The sequence below is a fragment of the Giraffa tippelskirchi genome, chromosome 13 (genome assembly GCF_054371585.1).
Source record: "Giraffa tippelskirchi isolate mGirTip1 chromosome 13, T2T-mGirTip1v1.2.pri, whole genome shotgun sequence".
Lineage (NCBI taxonomy): Eukaryota > Metazoa > Chordata > Mammalia > Artiodactyla > Giraffidae > Giraffa > Giraffa tippelskirchi.
Genome location: NC_137287.1, coordinates 27,248,489 through 27,274,429, shown reverse-complemented (window position 1 = coordinate 27,274,429; position 25,941 = coordinate 27,248,489). Strand labels below are relative to the sequence as shown.

The 25,941-nt window shown below is 45.6% G+C and overlaps 1 protein-coding gene across 7 annotated transcripts in view; it reads right to left on the bottom strand.

Annotated features, from left to right (window-relative positions):
- MYH11 (myosin heavy chain 11) overlaps positions 1 to 23,493 on the bottom strand; it is a 124,555-nt gene extending 101,062 nt beyond the window's left edge. For all 7 annotated transcript variants that reach the window (XM_081556280.1, XM_081556278.1, XM_081556274.1 and 4 more), the window contains exons 1-2: positions 23,405 to 23,493; positions 6,389 to 6,750 (exon numbers count right to left, since the gene is read on the bottom strand). Coding sequence is in view for 6 of the 7 variants with exons in the window: in XM_081556278.1 (XP_081412404.1) it covers positions 6,389 to 6,733 (345 nt within the window). In the remaining variant the exon portion in view is untranslated. The remainder of the gene's footprint in view (positions 1 to 6,388; positions 6,751 to 23,404) is intronic.
- Positions 23,494 to 25,941: the final 2,448 nt, after the last annotated feature.

Here is a 25,941-nt window from a genome sequence, read left to right as displayed (position 1 = left end):
CTCCTCAGAGCCATTTGCATCTGCTCTTTCAGGGCTCAGTCTAAATGTCACCTCTTAGACTGTGAGCTGCCCACTATCATATCTCCAGCCCTTAGCACAGGGCCAGGCACATAGCAGACACCCAGTAAATATTTGCTGAATAAAAGAATGAAAGAAGGAGGGGGAAGAGAGAGGAGGAGGGAGAAGGAGGGAGGGACGGAGGCAGGAAGGGAGACAGGTGTGGCTCTCCCAACTCCATTATCAGTTTCCGAAGGAGAAATATCACCTTCCCCCTGTTTGCCTAGGGCACCGCCTGGTTCGATGTACACAGCAAGCACTTAATCCATGCTTCCAGGAAGATCTGAATCTCTGTCCAGTTCTGCACACTTTTCCAGGGCACCATGTCCCAACAGAAAGGACTGGGTAGATGGCAGTACATCCCACACAGAGGCGGGGCTTCAGAATCTAGGGGTTCAGCCTCCATTGTTTCAGCTTGGTTGATCTCACCTGACGCAGCCCTCCTGAGCTTGGCTGTGTTTCTGCCACCCCATCCCCACAAGCCCTTCTGAGCTGGTCAAGTTCAGAGGTTTTCAACATGCCCTGCCTCCCGTGTCCCAGCGGCCTCTCAGGGCCCTGTGCCACCAGCAGGTCCCAGCTGCAGGCCTAGGGTTTCCCTCTTGTGACCGTATTAGGAAGCGACTTCACTTTTTCCCTAATGCTTTATATGGTCAGCCGTGGAGCCCTGAGCTCCCAAGGCCTCCGGCAGAAATGAGGAACAGTGGGGGAAGGTGGAAGAGAAGCAGGCTTTAAGTCACAGAGGCCCGGGCGGAACCTCAGACTTGCTCTCACTGCTTGTGTGACCTGAGCCTCGTCCTCTCCATCTATAAAACGATGGACAGATTGCAGTGCAGCGTCATGGCTTTCTGAACATCCTAGAGACAGACCTGGCCCACCAAAAATGTGATCTGCTACAGCCTTGATGTTAATGGCAAAAAAAAGAGAAACAACCTAAATATCCATCAATGGGAGACCAGTTCAATAATTATGGCACACTGCCCTTTCAAAGCATACATACACACACACACACACACACACACACACACACACACACACAAATATACATACAGGGAATTCCCTGGTGGTCCAGTGGTTAGGACTCCATGCTTCAACTGCAGGGAGCTCAGGTTTGATCCCTGGTTGGGGAACTAAGATCCAGCAAGCTGGGCAGTGCAGCCAATACCCATACACACACACACACACACACACACACACACACACACACACGCTGAGCAGTGCAGCCAATACGCCCCCCCCCACACACACACACACATTTTGGGCTTCAAGGTGGCTCAGTGGTAAAGAATCTGCCTGCCAATACAGGAGACATAAGAGACGTGGGTTCGATCTTCCTGGCTTGGAAAGACTCCCAGGAGGAGGAAATGGCAACCCACTCCAGTATTCTTGCCAGGAAAATCCCATGGACAGAGGAGCCTGGCGGGCTACTGTCCGTGGGGTCACAAAGAGTCGTACACAACTGAGAACGTACACACACACATATATATATACACGTGTATTGGCCTCTATATGTATAAAATATTAGGGCTTCCCAGGTGGCACTGCTGGTAAAGAACCTGTCTGCCAATGCAGGAGACACAGGAGACGTGGGTATAAAATATTGCTGGAAGAGTTATAAGGAACTGGTGACCGTGGTTTCTGTAAGGAGGGGAACCAGAAGATGAGGAAATGGGGATGAAAGGAAAAGTTCTAAAATACCCTTATATACTATTCAATATTTTATTTAATATTTGCATGTGTTATCTGTTCAAAAAATGTTTGAAGTCTGAGTGAATAGTTATGGACAGACACAAGAAAAAGCCACAAATAAATAAGAAATTTCCCATTTTCACCTCCCCCAGCCACTGGCAACACCATTCTATTCTGATTCTCTGAGTCTGACTGTTTTAGATTCTCCTGTAAATGGAATCCTGCAGGATTTGCCCCTCTCTGTCCGGCTATTTTCACTCAGCATAATGTCCTCCAGGTTCAACCATGCTATTGCAAATGGCAGGATTTCCTTCTGCTTTAAAGCAGAGTTATTATATCGTACGGTGTATTTACCACCTTTCCTTCATCCATTCTGGACCTCCCTGGTGGCTCAGACAGTAAAGTATTTGTCTGCAATGCAGGAGACTGGGGTTCAATTTCTGGGTCAGAAAGATCCTCTGGAGAAGGGAATTGCTACTCACTGCAATATTCTTGCCTGGAGAACTCCATGGATAGAGGAGCCTGGTGGGCTATAGTCCATGAGGTTGCAAAGAGTTGGACATGACTGAGCGACTAACCCACTTCATTCATTCCTGTAGAATCCATGTTACATATCTGCAGCTCAGATGTACCTTATCTTCCTCCTCTCAATTATCAGGCAGCCTCAAGGCAAGGGCAGGGCCCTGTAACTCTCAACACTCCACAGAGAGGGAAAGGGGGATCAGCAACACTTAACAGTCCTGATCCTGTCCCTTCTCAGGTAAGTCACATCACCTCTCTGCCTTGGTCACTTCGTGTGCTGGGTGGGAAGTGAGCTTCAACCTCACTAGAGAGAGCTGGGAACGACTTGCGACAGCAGCCAGTACAGGCAAGGCCCACATCTCCACTGAGCTCCCTCTGCCTGAAACCCTTGTCCCATCTCTCAGCCCAACACCAGGGACAGAGCCATGAAAACTCCCAGGCAGAGAGAACCCAGCCCACGACGCCATTCACAAGAGCAAGGGAGTGCTGTACCAGGAATCAGAGCCGTGTGGGGGCCCCATCAATGATCTGGGGGCAGCTCAGGTAAGAACCTGCATCTCGAGACATAGAGGATGGACATGTGGACCTAGTGGGGGAAGAGGAGGTCAGATGAAGGGACAGAGTAGCACTGACATACATACACTACCACGTGTAAAATAGATAGCTAGCGGGAGGCTGCTGTATGGCACAGGGACCTCAGAGCTCTGTGATGACCTAGAGGGATGGGATGGGGGTGGTGGGATGGAGGCTCAAGAGGGAGGGGATATATGTGTACATAGAGCTGATTCACGCTTTTGTACAGCAGAAACTAACACAACATTCTAAAGCAATTATCCTCCAATTAAAAAAAAAAAAAAAAGAACCTGCATCTTTAAGGCTTCTGCCTCTTCTGGATCCAAGGGGATGAGACATCTGCCAGGACTAAGCAAAAAGTGCCTTGCTTGAGATGAGCAGGATGGAAGATGACAGGATGGAAGGGAACATTCTCTTCTTTACCAGGGGCAAAGTTAGGCAAGGTCAGCTGCCTAAGCTTCACCTGCCATACACCTGTGAGAAGGGCCACGCCTTCCACCATCACGCACTGGGTGAATAACTTGGGGTGCTCCCCCACCCCGTCCTATTTTATCTCCTCCGTCACGGATAACAGTTTCTAGTTAAGTGATTAAGTTGACCAGAAAAGAATGAGACAGGAATAGACACGTGGTCATAAGACTGAAAGGCTTTTCACCTAATCTGTCCGGAGAAGCACAGAAGGAATTTGAAGATTTGATTCATTTTTTTTTTTAATCTGCTGTCAGAAGACAGTCTGGGTCTTGGGACCTTCATAAGCCCCTCATTTTTCCTGGTTTCTATTTTGGGCCCAAACATCTGTATCAGAGGACAGCAGGCAAGATTCCTATCCAAGCTTGTCCTTCACCTCCCTGGATGAAGGTGACGTATCTTGGACAGGAGGCCCATAGGAGCACAGTTCCTCTAGAGCTTCCTGCAGGCTGTTGTCTTTAGGAAAAGCCACTCTGTACCAACAGCCCCAGGTTGAGAATGCTTCCAGACAAGGAATGGTGTGGACAAAAGCGACTTTCCCTACTTAGTTAGGGAGCATCTTAGTTAGACTGTCCTTGGAGGGTCTTTAGTTCTCTGAGCCACAGCTTGCTCAGTCTGTAGGATGGTACGAGCATACTTCATTCAGTGGATGTTGTGTTAATTAAATGAGATCAAGAGAAGGCATGTATAGAATTATGAGTTGCTTCCCTGTTCCCCCTTGGCTCTTAAAAACAAGCCATTGTAACCCTCTCTGAACTATCTATGTGGTTTAGTTGCTAAGTTCTGTCCTACTCTTTGTGACTCTATGGATTGTAGCCCACCAGGGCCCTTTGTCCATGAGATTTTCCAGGCAAGAATATTGGAGTGGGTTTCCCTTTCCTTCTCCAGGAGATCTTCCCAGGAATTGAATCCGGGTCTTCTGCATTGCAGGCAGATTCTTTACTGACTGAGTGAAGAATAATTAATTATGGTACATCTGTGGGATAGATCACAAAGCCCATAAAGGGGCAGTTGGGGTCACGAGTGAGCAGTAGGGATGTTCATCACTAACTTGTACATGGAAAGAGAGTGGGTCCCCAGCCTCTGTGCACAGACTTTTCAATACATTGTTGTCATTAAGTTGCCAAGTCGTGTCCGACTCTTTTGTGACCCCATGGATTGTAGCCCGCAAGGCTCCTCTGTCCATGGGATTTCCCAGCAAGAATACTGGAGTGGGTTGCCTGTTTCCTCCTCCAGGGGATCTTCCTGACCTAGGGATTGAACCCTTGTCTCCTGCATAGGCAGGCGGATTCTTTACCACTGAGCCACCAGGGAAGTTCCTTTTCAATACATAAACATGCACTATTCTCACAAAGAAACATAAACATCTTATCAGCTGTTATCTCTGGGGGAGGACTGACTCTTGGGTTTGCTGTGCTTTACTGAATTTTCCAGATCTTCTGGACTGAATGTGCCTCATTTTCCTAATTAGGAAAAAAAATCTGCAAGACATTTTTAGAGATGACAACGGGGGTTTGTAATTTTCATGTGGCAAAACATAAAGGGCAAGATCAAAAGGGCCTCAAGACAGAGGTGACTGTTTCTGTAATTTGCAAAGAATCCAAGAACATCTCTCTGGCAATAACAAAAATGGGCATAACCAATAAAAACAATACCTAACATGTTGAGTGCCTACAACGTGCCAGGAAGCATGCCATGTGCTTTCTTTCCAGACTAACCCACTCCATGCATGCACACGTGCTCAGTCACTCAGTAGTGTCCGACTCTTTGAGACCCCACGGACTGCAGCCCGCCAGGTTCCTCTGTCTGTGGAATTTTCCAGGCAAGAATATTAGAGTGGATTGCCATTTCCTACTCCAAACCCACTCTATGAGGCAGGTACTATTCTTGTATTCATTTTACAGAGAAGGAAACAAAATGTCAGAGAAATGAAATAACTTGCCCAAGGGACAGATGTACCCTTTCTGAGAGGCAAGACAAAGGCTGGAGTGGGATGCCCGCTGTCCACCAGTCTGGCTTGATGGGGCTACTATGTCCTGCTATATCCTGGGGAGCTGGTCCAGCCCACAAAGAATCTGTACCCCTGAGTTACACATCATCCAGTCCAGACTGTCCAACAGAGCTTTCTGCAACGATGGGAATGTTCTACACCTGTGCTGTCCAGTATGGCAGCCACTAGCCATGGGTGTCAGGTGGGCACTTAACACGTAGCCAGCACAATGGAAGAAGTGAACTTTTAAGTATTGATGTTTAATCAGTTTACATCAGGTCTTCCCACATGGCTCAGATGGTAAAGAATCTGCCTGCAATGCAAGAGACCCGGGTTTGATCCCTGAGTCTGGAAGATCCCCTGGAGAAGGGAATGGTTACCCACTCCAGTATTCTTGCCTGGAAATTCCATGGACAGAAGAGCCTGGTGGGCTACAGTTCATGGGGTTGCAAAGAGTCAGACATGACTGAGTGACTAACACTTTCACTTTTCACTTAGTTTACATCTACATTTAGTTAGCCGCATGTGGCCGGTGGCTGCCATATCGGACAGTGCAGCTCTAATTCACTCTGACCTGCATGGTCAACCCAGAGGAATCCAGGTCCAATCTAGTCATTCCCATTTGTGACAGGGCAGGCCTCCACCAAACCTCGCCAGGATCCTCATGTCTCCTACCTACTTGGCTGTGGGATGGATCAGCCTTCTCAAGGAGGTTAAGAGCTCTTCTTTATTTCCAAGACAGTGGAAGAGCAGGGAACCACTTCACTGAAATCTGTTGAGCATGGACCATGCAACCATGTGATCATATGGGATCTGTGGATCTCACTTACGTGGGGGGAGGGTGACTGTTCTCGTTTTGCAGATGGGAAAACTGAGGCTTCAAGAGGTGAAATAACCTATTCAACATCACAGAACTAGATAGGGCAGGGTGAATGGGAACCCAGGTCTGAACGATTCCACCCCACCATGCAACCTCCCTCAGTGAAAACTTCAGCCTCCCAACCTGCACTCCAAAGACATCTGCAAGCCTCTCCATTCCCTCAGAGTGGCAGGAGACCAGCAAGAAGTGACCGGCTTCCCCAGGATACTCACATATATGAGTCCTGAGAAGTACCTCTCCCTCAGGTTGTGCAGCACAGAGGCTTCATTGAGACACGTCAGCTCTGCCATGTCCTCCACCTTGGAGAACTTGGGCGGGTTCATCTTCTGGATGTCATCTTTGCCGACTGTGACCTTCTTGCCATTCTCCACCAGCTCCACGATCACCTCATCCCCTTTCTCCTCCTTGATGCTGGCTGCCTCGAAACCCTGCTTCTCTGAAGGGACCCAGACCAGCTTCTTGGCAGCCCAGTCAGCCTGGGCCACTGGGTTGTTGATGAAGTTTTTGTCCACAAAGAGGAACTTCTCATCGTCACTGAGCTGGTCCTTCTGTGCCATGGTGCCTGGTTGGTCCCCTGGGGAATAAGGCAACCGGGTCAGAATGAGGCAAGAACCAGACTGGCCTAAAGACAGATCAAGAACCAAGCCCTAAAGACAGATAAAGCCTTCACCTCACCATGTCTGGGGATGCAATCTGCAGAAATATCCCACAAAGCACAATGGTGTTCACAGCAGGATGGTTTATGTTGTCAAAAAATGGAAATGACCCAAAGGCTCTTCAGAAAAGGATCTGCACTGCTATATATTGTCCATCAACATGGCATGAATATGTAAACCATGATATTCTCATACAATGAATGCTATCCAGGGGTTAAGATGCGAGAAGTATATCTAGATGTGTTGACATAGGAACAAATTCAAGGCTTAAAAGTTCACTGTAAAAATAAAAAGGGGTGATCCTCAAATGTTTAAACATAGGTTTATCACATTATCTAACAATCCCATTCTAAGGTATATACCCAAGAGAAATGAAAACATACTTCCACACAAAAACTCAGGTGAGTGTTCATAGAAGCATTACTTCTAATAGCTAAAAAATAGAAGAAAAACCCAAATGTCCTTCAACAGATGAATGGATAAATAAAATGTGGCCTATACATTTAATGGAATATTACCCAGCCATGAAAAGGAGTGGAGTACTGAAATACACTGAGTGTTAATGAGTCTTGAAAACATTATGCTAAGTGAAAGAATCTAGTCACAGAGAACCACGTATTATATGATTCCACTTACATAAGAATGTCCAGAATAGGCAAATCCATAGAGATAAAAAGTAGATTAGTGGTTGCCAACAGCTGGGAGAGAATAAAAGGGTGACAGTAGAAGAGCATAGCAGACAATAGAGGGATCGAACTGCAAACATCCATTGAATCATGGAAAAAGCAAGAGAATTCCAGAAAAACATCTACTTCTGCTTTATTGATTGTGCCAAAGCCTTTGACTGTGTGGATCACAATAAACTGTGGAAAATTCTTCAAGAGATGGGAATACCAGACCACCTTACCTGCCTCCTGAGAAATCTGTATGCAGGTCAAGAAGCAACAGTTAGAACCGAACATGGAACAACATTCTAGTTCCAAATTGGGAAAGAAGTACATCAAGGCTATATATTGTCACCCTGTTTATTTAACTTACACGCAGAGTACATCATGCAAAATGCCGGGCTGGATGAAGCATAAGCTGGAAACAAGATTGGTGGGAGAAATATCAATAACCTCAAATACGCAGATGACACCACCCTTATGGCAGGAAGCAAAGAGGAACACAAAAGCCTCTTGATGAAAGTGAAAGAGAAGAGTGAAAAAGTTGGCTTAAAACTCAACATTCAAAAAACTAAGATCATGGCATCCGGTCCCATGACTTCATGGCAAATAGATGGGGAAACAATGGAAACAGTGAGAGACTTTATTTTCTTGGGCTCCAAAATCACTGCAGATAGTGACTGCAGCCATGAAATTAAAAGACACTTGCTCCTTGGAAGAAAAGCTATGACCAACCTAGACAGCATATTAAAAAGCGAAGATATTACTTTGCCAACAAAGGTCCATCTAGTCAAAGCTATGGTTTTTCCAGTTGTCACGTATGGATGAGAGAGTTGGACTATAAAGAAAGCTGAGTGCTGAAGTATTGATGCTTTTGAACTGTGGTGTTGGAAAAGACTCTTGAGAGTCCTTTGGACTGCAAGGAGATCCAGCCAGTCCATTCTAAAGGAAATCAGTCCTGAATATTCATTGGAAGGACTGATACTGAATCTGAAACTCCAATACTTTGGCCACCTGATGTGAAGAACTGACTCATTGGAAAAGACCCTGATGCTGGGAAAGATTGAAGGCGGGAAGAGAAGGGGACGACAGAGGATGAGATGCTTGGATGGCATCACTGACTCGATGGACATGAGTTTGAGCAAGCTCTGGGAGTTGGTGAAGGACAGGGAAGCCTGGTGTGCTGCAGTCCATGGGGTTGCAAAGAGTTGGACGTGACTGAGCGACTGAACCGAACTGAACTGAAGTAGAGGGGAGTGGGGTTTCTTCTTAGGGTAATGAAAATGTTCTAGAATGTACTGCAGGGATGGATACACAGTTCTGTGAATATGCTGAAAGCCATTCAACTGCACAATTTAAATGGGTGAATTGCATGGTATTTAAACTAGATCTGAATAGAACTGCTTAAAAATGAAATATTGGGAATATTGTAAGGCACTAGTATAATAACCCATTTTTATTTTAAAATATTTAAAATTCATATAGGCAAAATAACTGGAGAAATATGCACTTATCAAGTACAGTTTTGAAGGGATTTTTACTTTCCATGAGTTTTTTCCTAATTTTTTTGTAGTAAAATACACATAAGATTTACTATCTTACCCATTTTCATTTCAGTGACTTAATGACATCCATATTTTCATGCAATTATCACCACCACCCAACACCAGAGCTATTTTCATCTTGTAAAACTGAGACTCCTCACCTGTTAAACACAAATTCCTCATTACCTCCTCCCTCTAGCCACTGGCAAGCACTATTCTACTTTATGTTTCTATGAATTTCACTACTCTCAGGACTTCATGTCAGTGAAATAATCAGTATTTGTCCTTTTGTCACCAGCTTATTGCACTTTGAATAATGTCTTCAAAGTTCATCCATGTTGCAGCATGAATCAGAATTTCACTCCTTTTTTAAGGCTTAATAATATTTCATTGTACTGACATATGACATTTTGTTTATCCATTCATCTGTTGATGGACACTTGAGTTACTTCCACATTTTCTCCATTGTGAATAAGGCTACTTTGAACATGGGCACACTTTCTATTACGCATTTTTGCCATGAAAGAAAGTGAAAGTCGCTCAGTCGTGTCCGACTCTTTGCGACCACATGGAATTCTCCAGGCCAGAATTCTGGAGTGGGTAGCTGTTCCTTTCTCCAGGGGATCTTCCCAACCCAGGGACTGAATCCAGGTCTCCTGCATTGCATGTGGATTCTTTACCAGCTGAGCTACATGGGAAGCCAATATAGTTTTATAACTTTTATTAAATTTATGATTAACAAAAATAGATACTCTACAAAAGACTTCAAATAACCAATTCACATAAGAAAAAGATGTTCAGCCTCAGGAGTAAATGGAGAACTACAAAGTGAAGCAATGAGATGTTGCTTTTCACCCACCGCTTGGCTGAGAGGAAAACCACTGATAATGCCTGTGTTGTCAAAAGAATAGGGGTTGGGGCTCTGCACACATCACCCTTACTGATGGAAAAGTCCTAAAAATTCACACACATCCTTTGACCTGCAATTCCATTTCTAGCAATATAGCTTACAGAAACAGACAAGTGTTCACAGATGTATAAAAATGTGCACTGCAGTGCAATTTGGCACAGCAAAACCCGCAAGCAATCCAAATAGTTTTCAGGAAGTGCCTTGTTAAATTACAGATCATCCGGGCAACAGAATGCTATAAGCCCACCCCAAATTCAAGATGTAGACTTTTATATATGCCACGCAGAGCTTTGCCCTTTCAGACCTCCCTGCCGTGCTGTTGGTGGGAATATAAGTTGGTACAGCCACTATGGAAAATAGTATGGAGGTTCCTCAGAAAACTAAAAATAGAATTACCAGCAATCATTACCAGAATGATCCAGCAATCCCACTCCTGGGAATATGCCTGGACAAAACTATAATTCATACAGATACATGCATCCCTATGTTCACAGCAGCACAGTTCACAATAGCTAAAGCATGGAAACAACCTAAATGTTCATCAACAGATGAATGGATAAAGAAGATGTAGTGCATATATACAATGGAATACTACTCGACCGTAAAAAAGGATGAAACAATGCCATTTGCAACAACATGGATGCAATTAGAGATTATCATACTAAGCGAGATAAGTCAGAAAGAGAAAGACAAAAGCCATATGATATCACTTATATGTGGAATCTAAACTATAGCACAGAGGAACCTATCTATAAAATAGAAACAGACTTACAGACAAAGAGAACAGACTTGTGGTTACCAAGCAGGAGTGGGGAGGAAGAGGGATGGACTGGGAGTTTGGGATTGGTAGATGCAAACTATTACATTCAGAATGGATAAACAACAAGGTCCTAATGTATAGCATAGGGAACTACGTTCAATATCCTGTGATGAAACATAATGGAAAAGAATATAAAAAAAAGAATGTAAAAAAAATAATGAAAGTGATAATTCATAGACTTCATGCTATTTACAGATTTGCCCACAAGTTTGAACATTAAAACACTCTAAATTAATTAAAATGCAAATTACAGACTTGTAAAATAAAAAAATAAGGATTTTTCCCTTTCATCTTAACCTATTTGTGATTTACATGCTTTAAAATTCTCTTGTTGTAAATGCACAATTCAATGATTTTTAGTAAATTTACAGAATTGTACCATCTATCATGATGCTAAATTTTGGAACATTTCCATCATCCTAAAAAGGGTTTCCTTATGCTAGTCTGCAGTCACTCCCTGTTCCTACCCCCAACTCCCTGGCAATTACTAATCTGCTATCTGTCTCTATAGATTTGCCTTTTCTGTACATCGCAATAAATGGAATTGTACAATAGGTGATTTTCAACCATGCAAAGTCAATATGACAAAAACCAATATGAATAAATGGAATACTCAGCAATAAAAAGGAACAAATTACACAATAAAATAGATGAATTGCAAAAGCAAGCTTAATGAAAGAAGCAGAACCCAAATTCTACACACTCTATTATTCCACTAATATGGAGGTCTGCTGCTGCTGCTGCTGCTGCTGCTGCTGCTAAGTCGTTTCAGTCGTGTCCAACTCTGTGCGACCCCATAGAAGGCAGCCCACCAGGCTCCCCCGTCCCTGGGATTCTCCAGGCAAGAACACTGGAGTGGGTTGCCATTTCCTTCTCCAGTGCATGAAAGGGAAAAGTGAAAGTGAAGTCACTCGGTCGTGTCCGACTCTTAGCGACCCTATGGACTGTAGCCTTACCAGGCTCCTCCGTCCATGGGATTTTCCAGGCAAGAGTACTGGAGTGGGGTGCCATTGCCTTCTCCGAATATGGAGGTCTAGAAAAGGCAAAACTGTGGCAGCAGAACAGATCAGTGGTTGTTACAGGCTGGGGAGGGAACTGACCACCAAGAGGCACAAAGGAACTTCTGGGGCAATGAAAACATTCTATATCCTGATTATGGTGATGATTATATGACTATATACATTTGTCAAAATTCATTGAGCTGTACACTTAAAAATCAGTGAATTTTTTAAAAATTAAAAGAAATACTATATGTAGTTTATACCTCAATAAAGCTGAATAAAATAGTTATAAAAGAATGTCTTGTCATTTTATACATCCCTGTATACATTTTTAAAAGTCTAGAAAACTACACGCAAAAATGTTAAACCAGGGTTCTATTTGGTCAAATATGGGACAGTCTGAACATCAGTAAGGTAAATACAAGAGTTGAAAGATGAGTATGTTTAAATCCATGAGCTCATCATGGTTAAAAACAAAAAATCACAGATCATTCTTGTAAGCTGCTGGGGAATCAACCCACTGTTTTGAAAACTGGTAAAGAAAGAGGGGGAAACTAAAACATTGATTCTGCTTCTCTACAAATTCTTCCTCAAGGTCACTAAATAACCGACAAGAAGTCTGTGTTTATCTAAAATATCAAGTCATTAAATGTCAGATTCTCCATTCTATTGTCTAGATATGTCCAGGAGACGAGCTGCTGAGGCAACAGACTCTTTTCAGACCTGTCCAACGGCCCATCCCAGGCCCTCTGATCATACCTGCAGGAGGTGTCCTGCCCTCTGAACACTGGCTCGTGCTCAGGTACTCCAACCCACCCTACCTCCCTTCCCCCATCCACTGGTGGTTCCAAAGAACTAAGGTGCAGGCTAGTGAGGATGTACAGTCACAAGGACACATTGCGTGGTTGATGCCCCTCCTTCAGCAGAAAACAATTCATAGCTCCTTTGAGCTATGAATCCCCTCTGGAGGCACATAACCTCTGATCAGCTTTGTTTTTGCTGCATTAAGGTTACTGAGTAGGTGTAGGTGGTGTCAGCCCGATCCATCCATTGTAAATTTCTCCATCTGCTATTCAGGCTTCCCAGGTGACTCTGGTGGTAAAGAACCCACCTGTCAATGAAGGAGACGCAAGAGACGCAAGATAATTTGCATGCTTGGACTCCAAATCCCACAGAGGTGGACTAACTTCCACATCCCACCAATGGGCCCCTGGAGCTGGGCAGTCAACTCCTAAAATGCAGACTTTGCAAAGTAAAAATCAGAGAGGCAGGTACTCCCACTTTCCTCTTCCAGGGTGAGAATAACAATAATAAAAAACAGGAGCTAATTTGTTCAGAAAGGTTAGTTATTTCTCCTGGGCGACCTGATCTAGTAGCTCATTAAAAAATAAAATAAGAAATGAGTGAACCATTCCCTAAATCTGAAAAAATCACTCCAGTTATCCCAAAAAGTGAACTAAACAATTGTAGAAAATGTACACTGTTCCAGGTTTAACAATCACATTTCCTGCACTTTAAATTGTTTTGGGAGGCGGTGATTCCGGGCATGTGGGATCCAGATTTCCTAAATAGGGATTGAACCCAAGCCCCCCCTGCAGTGGAAACATGGAATCTTCATCACTGGACCCCCAGGAAAGTCGCCCTTAATTTTTAAATCGCTATTGAATTTCTCCTGGGACGTAGTAAGTCCAACAGCATTCTCCCTTCACCCCCGTTTCACTGCTTTAAAAAAAAAAAAAATACTGCCATATACTTAGAAGAATTCCTGCTAATAAATGTAGAAGAAATGATGAAACTAGAATGTAGCAATTCTGGAACTCTGAATAAAATAATGGGTCTTGACAATCATTACCAAAGTTGCTAAAACATCAGACCAGTGGTTCTCAAACTTCCTTGTGCATCAGCTTCACCTGGGCAGTTGTGGAATCACAGACGGCTGGGCCCACCCTAGAGCTTCTGAGCCAGTAGGTCTGGGGTGAACCCAGGGATCTGCATTTCTAACAGGCTCCTGGGTGATGTTGAAGATACTGGTCCACAGTTTCAGACCCACCCCACTATATTAGATGACAAGCAAATGTGCTGTGTGCTCAGTTGTGACTGACTCTTTGCAACCCCATGGACTGTAGCCTGTCAGGCTCCTCTGTCCATGGGGTTTTCCAGACAAGACTACTGGAGTGGGTTGACATCTCCTCCTCCAAGGGATCTTCCTGACAAAGGGATCAAACCTGTGTCTCTTATGTTTCCTGCATTGACAGGAGGGTTCTTTACCACCAGCACCACCTGGGAAGCCTGAATAGCAAATGGAGAACTTGACAATGGATGGATTGGGCCAACACCACCTACACTTACTCAGCAAACTTAACACTGCAAAAACAAAGCCAATCAGAGGTTATGTGCCTCCAGAGGGGATGCCTGGGGAAGTGGCACTACCACCAGTGAAATATTCTTACAGAAAAAGGGGGGGTTGGGTGGGGACAGACACTGACGAAGCCTCTGGATCTAACACCTATTTAATGGAAATGCAGGACACAGGGAACATGCCAACCAAGGTCACAGGCATGAGGCAAAGTCCACAAGGTAGGAAAGCATAGGAGGAATGACTCAGTTTCTTTAACAGGTCAACCATTTTAAAAGGGGGAACCTATAGATTAGAAGAGACTTTGGGGGGACTTCCCTGGTGGCCAGTGGTCCATTCTCCCGATGCAGGGGACCTGGGTTCAATACCTGGTCAAGGAACTGGATCCTATATGTTGCAACTAATACCCAGAGAAGCCGAATAAATCAATAGATGTCTATTGAACAAAGATGTATAATATTTTTTTAAAAACCCTGTTCCTCAAAACGGTACCCGATTAAGCAAACTACAACTCTACACCACGATAAGAGCAAATCACACAAACACTTGTGTGAAAAAAAGGCAGACAAGAAGGACATACTGTGTGATTCTGTTTACAGGCAGAACTCGGGCTCAGTTCCAGACCATCATAATAAAGCAACTATCACAATAAAGCAAGTTACATGGATACTCTGGTTTCCCAGCATATAAAAAGGTTGCATTTACACTATGCTGTCGTCTATTAAGTGTGCAATAGCATTATGTCTAATGTCTACCTTAATGAAAAATATGTGATTGTTAAAAAATTCTAACCTTCATCTGAGCCTTCAGTGAGCCACAATACCAACAACAAAGATCACTGATCACAGATCACACAACAAATATTACAATGAAATCACCTTAAACATACAAGGATTACCAAAATGTGTCACAGAGACATGAAGGAAGCAAATGGTGTTGGAAAAATGGCACCAACAGAATTGCTGAACACAGATTTGCCATAAGCCTTTAATTTGTAGGGAAAAAAGACCCCACAGTATCTGTGAAGTGCAGTAAAATGTGGTGTGCCTGTATATGAGATTCAAAACCAGGCAAATCTAACCTATGGTGCTAGACATCAGATGTAACTGGAAGGGTAGGACGTGATGCAGGTTGATGGAGCTGATAACTCTGTTTCTTCATCTTAGTACCAGTTACATGGGTGGAAATTCATCGAGCTCATGTGCTGTTCTGATATAAAATATGCTTTAATGAAAATTTTTTATTTTTACCTTTAATTATGGTAAAATACACATAATAAAATTTACCATTTTTACCACTTAATTGTGCAGTTGAGTAGTCTAAGTATAGTCAAGAGAAGTTTTTGAATGGTAGCAAATTATACCCAAGAAGACCAGGAGATGTGTTTTATTTGTTTCGAGCAGCATGACAACTAAGTGGGCTCTTCCTAATTTCTATGTTGGCGAGTTGCCTTAAAAATCAGGAAAAAAAAAAATCAGGAAAAAAAAGAAAAGCAAAAAAAAAAAAACAACAGAAAAACAAAAGGACACAGGAATTTCCACTGCCAGGAACCCTGTCTAATCTAGGACTCAATATTACAAACAGATCAAGGGCAGAGATTCGGTCTTTGTCCAAAAAAAGGAGAGAGAGGCTGGGCTGTTTCCCATGTCGTTGAGGTCTCTTGACGGCCACAATGTGTGAAATCCTCTTTGGTCAAAAGAAAGAAAAGGAAAGAGAGCTTGGCTTCACTCTAGAATGGCGTTTCCCAGAGTGTGTTCCTTGGAACTCAAATTCCTCAAGATATTAACACTTTGAGTGGGGGTGGTGCAGGATTCAGGGAAGTTGAGACACTATCCATTTGAAAAGTGCTACCCACTTCCCTCCATCATTTAGAGGGAGAGCTTGCATCAGGACATCCAAGGTCCTGACATCTGAAAGCTATTTCAGTCCTTTGACCACACACATCTTTGAACACGCGAACATTACAGACCCCAAACACTGATTAAATCCCATAGATTTGCCCTTGAGAAAAATGTGGTGAGTCTAGCAAATTAATATTAGTAATCATAGCTGCTGCTCTGTCTTTTTCTGTTTTTTGGCCACATCATGCGACATGGGGGACCTTAGTTCCCTGAGCAGGGATTGAACTGTGCCCCCTGCCCTGGGAACACAGAGTGTTAACCAGTGGGGAAGCCCCACTGCTGCTCTAATTGACTGTCAGCTATTATCTCGTTTAAACCCCTCAAAAATGCTACGCAAGCCACCGTTACACTGAGGCACAGAAAGGTTCAGTAATTTGACCATCACAGCACAGCTAGTTATGGTGGAATCTGAATAAAAAGTACGTTTTCCAAGTAATCTTTCCTGTTCGGTCTACCTTCTTTGAAATAGAGAAAGAAATTGAGGACTGAAAGAAACACAGGCACACACGGGACACACCCTTGATCAGTCTTTGGCAACTTGAAGGCTGCAGGTAACTTGGTTTTATTGCTATAAGTACTTGCCTCAGCGTGCACCCAGAAACTCAAGCCTTCAAAATTTGAGGTAGTGGACAGTCAGGCAAAAAGTGTCAGGTCACCATTAGGTGAGGTACAGGGGGAAATGAGAAGCAGATGGCCGGGCTGCAGCAGTGGTCAGAGAGCACACTGCAGTGATAGCATTCGCCATGCGCTAAATGCAGGGAAACTGCGGTCTGCAACTCCCTGCCGAGGTCCTTAATTTAGAGCAGGGTCTCTCAAAACCGCGGCACTATTGACATTTGGGGTTGGATAATTCTTTGCCGGTGGGATGGATGGTGGGCAGAAGTGTGGGCGAGAGGTGGGCAGGCGGAGCGTGCAGGGAAAGGGCCTGCCCTGTGCCTTGTAAGGCCATTAGCAGCATCTCTGGTCTTGATCCAATCGATGCTGGTAGCACACCCTCCCCACTGAGACGTGGCAACCAAAAATGTCTGCGGGTATCGTTAGATGTCCCTTAGGTGGAGGACTGTCCCAACCAACCTGGAATGCCAGCTACAGAAGATCACATGTGTAGGGGGTGAGAACATGAGAGCAGACAAGAGAAGCCCAGACAGCCAAACCTCAAGGAGACCCCCACCCTCCTGGTTTCTTCCTCTCAAGCTCCCCACCCCCACCATCCCCCCCGCACTCCCGCCCCGTACTGTCCAGTGTCCTGCATCAGCTCTGACAGCTGAAAGGACACCTTCAGGCTCATTACCCAGGATTGATGGATACTATGTCCAGTTCATGATCAAGGGCTGCTATCCAGCGTTTTGATGAAAGCAAAGGACTCTTCACTGTTGGTGTCAGCAATGTCCGACGCAGCCAAGTGTGTCAGCTCTGTGCACATCCTGGCCTCCTCAACAACACCCAGCTTCCTTCTTTGAGCTGTTCATTAGCCTCTGGAAGACCACAGGTTTACACATCCCAGTTCTGTGCTGAACTCACTGGGTGGCTCTGGGCAAGTCACTTTCCCTCTCTGGGGCCTTGTGTTTTTCACTTGGGGAAAGAAATAGGAAGGGCTGGCTAGCTCTAACATTTTGTGGTATCTGTGATTCCAGATCAAAAAGGTTGGAGTTGGACCAACTAAGAATGTTTAGCTATTTCAGCTTGTTTTAGCATCAGTTTTATCTTCCCCAGAGGAACTCAGGGGTAAAAGATCTTGCCCCTTCTGCTTCTGTATTATTGAAAAATGAATAAAATTCCCCAGAGTAAACAGTAACAGGATTTGCACATCATCAGCCCTAGTTAACAGCTACCCTCAGTATTTTACTGCCAAGATTTTGGGCTAGAGACACCAACTCAAATGTCACCGGGGTCAGGTGAGCAATGCAGAGTGACCCAGGCTGGAGGTGGCTGGATGTGGCTGGACAGAGCCCTTTGGCCTGTCCAGAGGAGACAGGGCAGCTTCCCAGCTCCTGCTTGGGTGTCTGAGTGAGGATGTGGGCCCTGCTCTGCCACATATCCAACAGACTTGGAAGTCTGCACTTAGGTATGAAATGAAAGTGAAAGTGAAGTCGCCCAGTTGGGTCCGACTCTTTGCGACCCCATGAGCTGTAGCCCACCAGGTTCCTCTGTCCATGGGATTCTCCAGGCAAGAATACTGGAGTGGGTAGCCAGTCCCTTCTCCAGAGGATCTTCCCGACCCAGGGATCAAACCCAGGTCTCCTGCATTGCAGGTGGATCTTTTACTGTCTGAGCCATCATATCCATCCCTAAAGGAAATCAATGCATGTTTCAAATGCCATGCAGGCAAAATGAAAACCTTTTGGGCCTGATCTCGAACACAGACCACCAGCTGACAGGACCTCTGCAGAGAAGAAACTAGGTCAAGCCCTGGTCCAGGTGAGGGAGGAGTCAGTGTGGCGAGGGAAGCAGGGGAAGGGGCTGGGCCCCCAGATGCACCAGATCTCCAGGCCCCAAACTGTCACCATCAGCAACCGGGACTCTCAATCTGTCATTAATAACAGGCACTATTATCACTGTGCTACGTGTGCTAAGCTGCTCAGCTGCGTCCGACTCTTTGCAGACCTATGGACCGTAGCCACCAGGCTCCCCTGTCCATGGGATTCTCCAGGCAAGAATACTGGAGTGGGTTGCCATGCCCTCTTCCAAGGGATCTTCCTGACCCAAGGATCAAACTGGCGTCTCTTATATCTCCTGCATTGGCAGGCAGGTTCTTTACCACTAGTGCCACCTGGGAAGCCTCTATTCCCCTTTCTATTCATGGGACATTGAGCTAGGCTATTTATTATATATACCATCTTGCTATGTTTTCTAAGTATTCAATGAGGTAGGCATTATTGATTATTCCTATAAGGCTATGGAGGTCCCAGAAAGTAAAGGCTTTTGTTTGTAAAAGTTGGAGCCAAGATTTGAACCCAGATCTGACACCTGATCCAAGCAGAAAGTCTCATCCTTGCTTGGCTTCCTTGCACGGGCTTGTCCTTGTGCGCCCCTTGCTGACATCTGCCTAACTCATTTGCATACCGTTTTTAAAGTACCTCCAGAAGGAAGTTCTTACAATTATCAAAGCTAAATTAATTTTTCCTCCCTACCAAGAGAACTTGGTCAGCAAGAGGTCTGGTGGCTCCCACGGAAGATGCTTTGAGGATAGACAGAACTGGCCATTTCTGGTCCTAAAAGTCCCATTGTGTCTTGTTTCTTGCAACTCTGGCTTAGCACAGCTTAAAATACATGTAGTCTCCTATGTGTCCATTAGAAGTTTAAATTGACAATGTCTTTAGAGGACTGTTTAGCAATATCTATCCATTTTAAATGTGCATGCTCTCTAACTTAGCAAATTGCATTGCTGGGAATTTATCCTGCAGATAAACTCATATAATTAGATATAAATAGATACACAAAGATGGTCCCTGAAGCCCTGTTTATATGTGGAGTGAAGCTGGTAAATTTCAATAAGAGGTTGTTATAGTAAGATGCTATTTTGTTATTCAGTCACTAAGTCATGTCCAACTTTTTGCAACCCCATAGACTGCAGCATGCCAGGTTTCCTTGTCCTTCACTATCTCCTGGAGTTTGCTCAAATTCATGTTCTTTGAGTCAGTGATGCTATCTAACCATCTCATCCCCTTTCGCCCCCTTCTCCTTTCACCTTCAATCTTTCCCCGCATCAAAGTCTTTTCCTGACTCCTTGATTAGATGCTATACTTCCATATAATAGAATATCACGCAGGTGATTTAAAAAACCACAATATGCTAATATAGAAAGTTAAAAATATGCAATTAAGTGAAAAAACAGCTAATTTACAAAGCCAACAATATTTGTGTAAAAAAGGAAGATGTGACGTAGAAAAGTTTTGGAAAGATGCTCAATACATTAACAATGGTTATATCTAAAGATGAGGAAGACTGGAGAGGCGGGGAAGGACAAAGAAGGTCAGGAATTCTACCTAGAGAGGCATTTTACCTGGAGACCAGGGAAGGGTTATAACCACCCCCCAGTGGTCTCAGACTCTGAGGGATACAGAACCCTTCCGAGATTCTGTATCATTTGCTGCCTGCTTCACTAGCGGAGGGGAAGTTAAGCCTGTACCGTTGAACAAGAGGCAAGCCCATGGCCCTTTCTTAGGGACTTTGATGAGGAATATTCCTCTTTCACCTCCAAATCACTGATGTGGTTTAGAGTCACCTGACTTCCTCTGCAGGAACAACAGGCAATGCTAGCTTCTTCCTTTATCATCTGACCCCTTACAAAATTTCCTTCAAAGTCAACTATTCTCCAACAAGGCAAAACACAAAACTCCTTCAAATTCCTATGTAGCCTTTTGCAGACTCAGCCTTTCTCCCACAGTGTGGCCATGGTTAAATGCATTTAATGGTCAGAGTGAAGGGAAGAGACCCCAGGGATCAAAGGAGTCACCTTGGAAGCCAGACAGGCTCCTCCCACTGACAAGTGAGCTCTTCAAGGACACCATAGAGATCCTACACGAATCACAAAATACGTGGGCCAGTATACCTGGCCATGTTCCTGACATAGGCGAGGAAATGTATCTATATTAGCAGAAGATTCTAATCACCATTTTTACCCAAATAGGAACTGAGTTTATGAAAAGAGATGGCAAGAAAAGAAATTTAAGGGCAAGTTTCTCTTTTATGAAAAGACTACACCATAGGTTTCCTAGTTCTCCCAAGTACCTGCTGGGCAACATTGAGCAAAATCCTTAAGGTCTCTGGTAATATATAAATAACCATCTGCGGAAGTTCACCAGGGGCCAAGCACTATGCTAAATCCTTCGTATGTGTGATCCCCTTGAATCCTCCCAGCAGGGCAATTCCATAGGCACTGAAGTCTTGAAAGAGCTAGTTTTGTAAAATCTTGTATTCCTCATTGGCTAGTCAAGCTATCTTGAGCAGTTATTCAGTCTCCACATTTGTGAAACAGGACCAATAATAATAGCATCCACTCCAAAGAGCTGTTGTGAAGACTTAGTGACAAGATGTCTGTAACAGATTTGGCATGGTGTTCCAGCAAAAGCACTCAACAGATGTTAGCTAGTCTCATTAGCCCCATTTTACAGATGGGAAAACGGAGGTTTGGGAAGGACAATATGGATGATTTCTACATTTGCTTGTGACATTCTTGGATTCTGGTGAATTTAAAATTGGATGTGGTTTGCCAGAAAAAATCTAATGTATATTTGAGTTTAGAGTTACAAAGTTGTGCCTACAGCATAAAATTCACCTGTTTGGATTCAATATGCTGAGGAAAGGAGAAGACCACTTTCCCACCCCAAAAATAAAACTTCAAAACAAAAGAGAGCAGGAGGAGGTAATCCCCGTTTTCTCCCAAATGTCTTCCTCTCCAGACTCCCCAACTTGCTCCCAAACGGGAAGGACAAGGGCAGAGAAATCCCCAGAGGCAGGACCAACAAAGCTGCAATACAGGGCTAATTTGTGAGGGGGCTGGGGATGGCCTCGTGGAAAACGCTACCATAAATGGGCATGTTTGCCTCAATCTCAGCCCTCACACAGAAAAGTAACGATAACAAATCCATAACAAATACCTTGTACGGAATAACATGTCTATTTCAGACATGATAATAAAACACACGGTGTTTATCAGCCCTAGAAGCTTCTTGAGGAAGGCCCAGTTAGTTCACCTTTTGGACTCTGGGGATGGCAGCCCATCTAATCTAGTCAACTAGATAACTACACCACCAGGGGACAAACAGTGCATTTTATTTTAAATTTGCAAAAGGTCAGTTTATATTCTCTTCAAAGAGATGATAAACACTTGCCTTACTGGTCGCATCTGGTCCTATCAGAAACCTGATCCCAACAAAGTCTTTGTTCATGGTAAAGAAAAAAGTTGGTGGGGTCAGGGGTATAGAATTGGCAGGAATGGGATCCACCACCTGTAAGCTGTGTGACACTGAGCAAATTACTTAAACTCTCTGAGCCTCAGTTATCTTTTATACTGAACAGGCATCACAATGCCTCCTTTAAAATGTTGCAATGACTAAATGAGGTCAATGAAGTCAAACACTGCTACAGTGCCTGGCACTTAAGCACTCCATCAATGGTAGTTTATCTCAATGGGAAAGCACCAAGGAAACTGCACTTCCATGGGTCTTCAATGCCCTATTTCACCCACTGCTATCTAATGACTTTCAGCTCAGCTTCTGCAAGCTCATTCTCTGTACATAATGGTCAGTTTGCGATTTAATCTATTAGTTCTTAATATTGTACTAAATGCTCCCTTTCTTGGGGTTTCTCAATATTTGCTTTTACTTCTTGATGAGTGTGGTTTTGAATGGTGCCTTTCCTCAGGCAGCCAAATCCCCATCAGCTCTCAGTGCAGACAGAGAACAGACAACAGGTGGCAGCCACTTTCTCTCACTTTGCCCACTTGGTGGGACATGAGAGCAACATGGGTGTTCTGCGGGAAAGCCCCGCCCCATCTTACCTAATGCACTTGCAGACTGTGTAAGCAAGTGCAGGCTTTGGCATCTGAGTATTTGAGGCCCCTGGGGTCAACCTGGATGAGATTTTTAAAAATTTGGAGGGGGAGCGGTGTGTGTGTCTGGAAGAAAACCAAGCTGTAATAAATGGATCATGATCAGAGTATCACTCAAGGCTTATCAGCAGCGCATCCTCTAGATCAGGGGTCCCCCAACCTCCAGCATCTAATGTTTGTGATCTGAGGTGGAGCTGATGTAATAATAATAGAAATAAAGTGCACAATAAATGTAATGTGATTGAATCATCCTGAAACCATCCCCCTACCCTGGCCCATCAAAAATTGTCTTCCATGGGGATGCCAAAAAGGTTGGGGACTGCTGCTCTAGAGTGGGGAAAAACACTCCCTCTTCTGCCAGTGGTTTTTTAAACTGATGCTTCCAACTCCACTTGGAGCCACATATTGCCTGCCTATGAGATAGGAAATGACTTTTCAGTGGAAGCTGGATCTTTGATATTTCCAAGGCAGCATATCTCCCGGAGTCTCCTCATAACAGGAATCATCGGGACTCACATACACAGAGTACAGTTTTTCTGAAGATTCTAAAGTAACCGGAGACGGGCCCAGGCATTATCTTTAATAAGCACCCCCAAGGGGGTACTTCTCATTGGCTACCTTGGGAGGTGCTGGTTTGGGGAAAATCTAGGATGACAGGGCAGAGAGAAATGAAAATTGTGACCCCTCCCCCCAGGCCCTTCCGAATGATCCTTAAGAGGATGGCAACAGATGCGCCTCACGGCTCCCCAGCCCCTATAGGATGCTCTGCAGGATCCTTTAACCCCCGACTCAACTTCGTCCCCCGCAGGACCACATACTTACAGATCTCCAACTGGGGGGGAGAGCGGAGAAGAAACTTGACGGAGAGCTCAGATCTGGTACACCTCCCAGGCAGGGGCGTCCAAATCTCCGCGCTCGCCCGGGACGCCTCTTTTTATAGACCCGGAGCTGCCCGCGGATGGGAAAGGGGAGGCAGCCGAGGAGGGCGGGGTGGGGATGGGTCCCTCGCTGCTCCCTCCGCAGCGCCCCCTGCAGGGTCCAAGAAACGCCGCTCTGGTCCAGGCCTCGCGCGCTCCTGCCGCGACGCCCCAAAGGGGCGCACCGGGTGGGGTCCCCCGAGAAGGGCGCAGCGGACAGAGGCGTTCAGGGCTTTCTAACCCCGGTTCTCGGACAGTCGCGGAGACTCCGGGTCCCTAGAGAAACGGGTGGAGCACTCGGCGTCTCTAGGGGATGCTTGAGACTTTCTTCCTTGAGTCAGTTCCAGCCGCGCAGGCTTTAACCTCTTCTTCCGCAGGGGAGGAACTGTGGGGGTCCGAGTTGACACCTCCTCTCCCCGCTCCCTATTTTTTTTCGCCCTTACTGCCTGCAAAGGGGATGGCTATGCTGCGTGACGGGCAGGGAAAGGGGATTTTTCTGAACTTTGCAAAGTACAAGGCAGGAGCCCCCAACTCTGCTGGGAATTGTGCGGAAAGGGGAAGTTTTTACTTTTCCCAACTTGGCATCGCCACTTCCACCCACAAGCAAAAAAAAACCCCAAAAATCCAATTGTTGTGACTTCAGGCACTGGGTGTACCATTCGCTGGCTGTGTGACCTCAGGCAAGTCACTTCCCCTCTCTGAGCCTCGGTGTCTGAAGCTGAAGTGTGTGTGTGTGTGTGTGTGTGTGTGTGTGTGTGTGGTAATTATGTAATTTGCAAGGTGCATGTCAGGATCCAAAGAGAATGTGGGTGCCTCCCTGCTCTTTGAAAGCTCCCTTCTCCTGCTCCTCCCCGCCCCAAGAAATTCTTGCAAATGAAGCTGCCTGAAAGCTTTCTCCTTGTCTCTGTCCCTCTCAGTATACCACTCCCTTACCCCCTGTGTCCGCACCACCCCCTCCTTTGTGTCTGAAACCGGGTCTCGCCGTCACCGTTTGTCTGTCTTGTTCTGCCTTTCTTTCATTCTGTGTGTCTCCGTCATTCTGCCCATGGCTGTCTCTTACTGTCTCTCTGTCTCTTTCTGTCTCTGGTCCCTGTGTCTCTGGCTCCAGATCGCCCTCCCTTTCTGCCCCCATCTCTCTCCTCTCTGTCACACGCACGCACACAGGCCATAAAAGGAAGCCGCAGCGTTGGGCTGGCCCTGCGCCAGCCCGGGGACCCACGGGCAGCTGAGCGCCCCGCTCCCCGCCCGGCCGGACTCCTAGGTTCCCGGCCGGTCCTCCCACCCCGGGCGAGCGCGGCGGGCGGCGGGGGGCGCTGGGCGGGAGACAACCCAAAAAGGGCAGGCGCAGGCTCCTTCCTGCAGGAATTCCCAGCGCTGCATACCAGCTCGGGGCTGCCCGCTCCCCCTGACTAAATATGGTGCCGAGCGGCCTCCCGGCGCCCTGCGGGGGCTGGGGGGAGCGACATCTGAGGGCAGTGGGGTGGAAGGGGGACCCCTCTGCTTATGGCTGAGCCAGAAGGAGGTGGCCCCCCAAGTCCCACGTTGGTCCCAGCTGCTTAAGCCAGAGGGTTTGCTGAGGGAGTTAAAGATGTTGGAAGACCCTTACCCAGCTCTGTGCTTGGTACTCGCCCCAGTCTTATCCAACAAACTCTCCTCTGGCCACCAGGTCAAGTGACTGTGAGGCCTTTATTAATGCTCCCATTTTGCAGGTGAGAAAACTGAGGCCCTGGAGGAGTTAAGAGCTTTGCCTGAACCCTCATTGTGTCTGAGGCCCACAGCTGCCATGATTCACTTCCCCAGGGGCATTAAGGGGAAAGGCCCAGAAGAATTAACCCTGAGGCTAAAAACCCCCACTAAGGTTAGTTGGAATCTACCAGTGCCATTTTCTAGTTGTTTTTTCTAGATCTGGTGCCTCAGTTTCCCTACCTGTAAAATGGGAAGAACAGCAGTCACTTCTTCACTTCTCAGCTGTTTGTAAATGGTCCTTGAGAAGATCCATGTAAAATGAACATGTGTGTCTGTGTTAGTTGTTCAATTGTGTCCAACTCTTTGTAACCCTATGGACTGTAGCCCACCAGGCTCCTTTCCATGGAATTCTCCAGGCAAGAATACCAGAGTGGGTTGCCATGCCCTCCTCTAGGGGATCTTCCCCACCCGGGGACTGAACCCAGGTCTCCTGAATTGCAGGCAGATTCTTCACCGTTTGAGCCACCAGGGAAGCCCCAAATGAACATATATCCATGTAAAATGCCTCATGTTAGCTGCTAGTATTCAAAACAAACATGAAACCAAGCACAGTTGCACTTGGCCTTGAGGACGTCGTAATAATGAGCACCTGTCCTGCCTGCTGTTTCCTGCAGGCTGCCAGTCCCCTCTGCAGCTCTGCATCTCAGACCCTCTCTGACACTTTCTCATCCCTCCAACATCTTGCCTGCTTTCCAC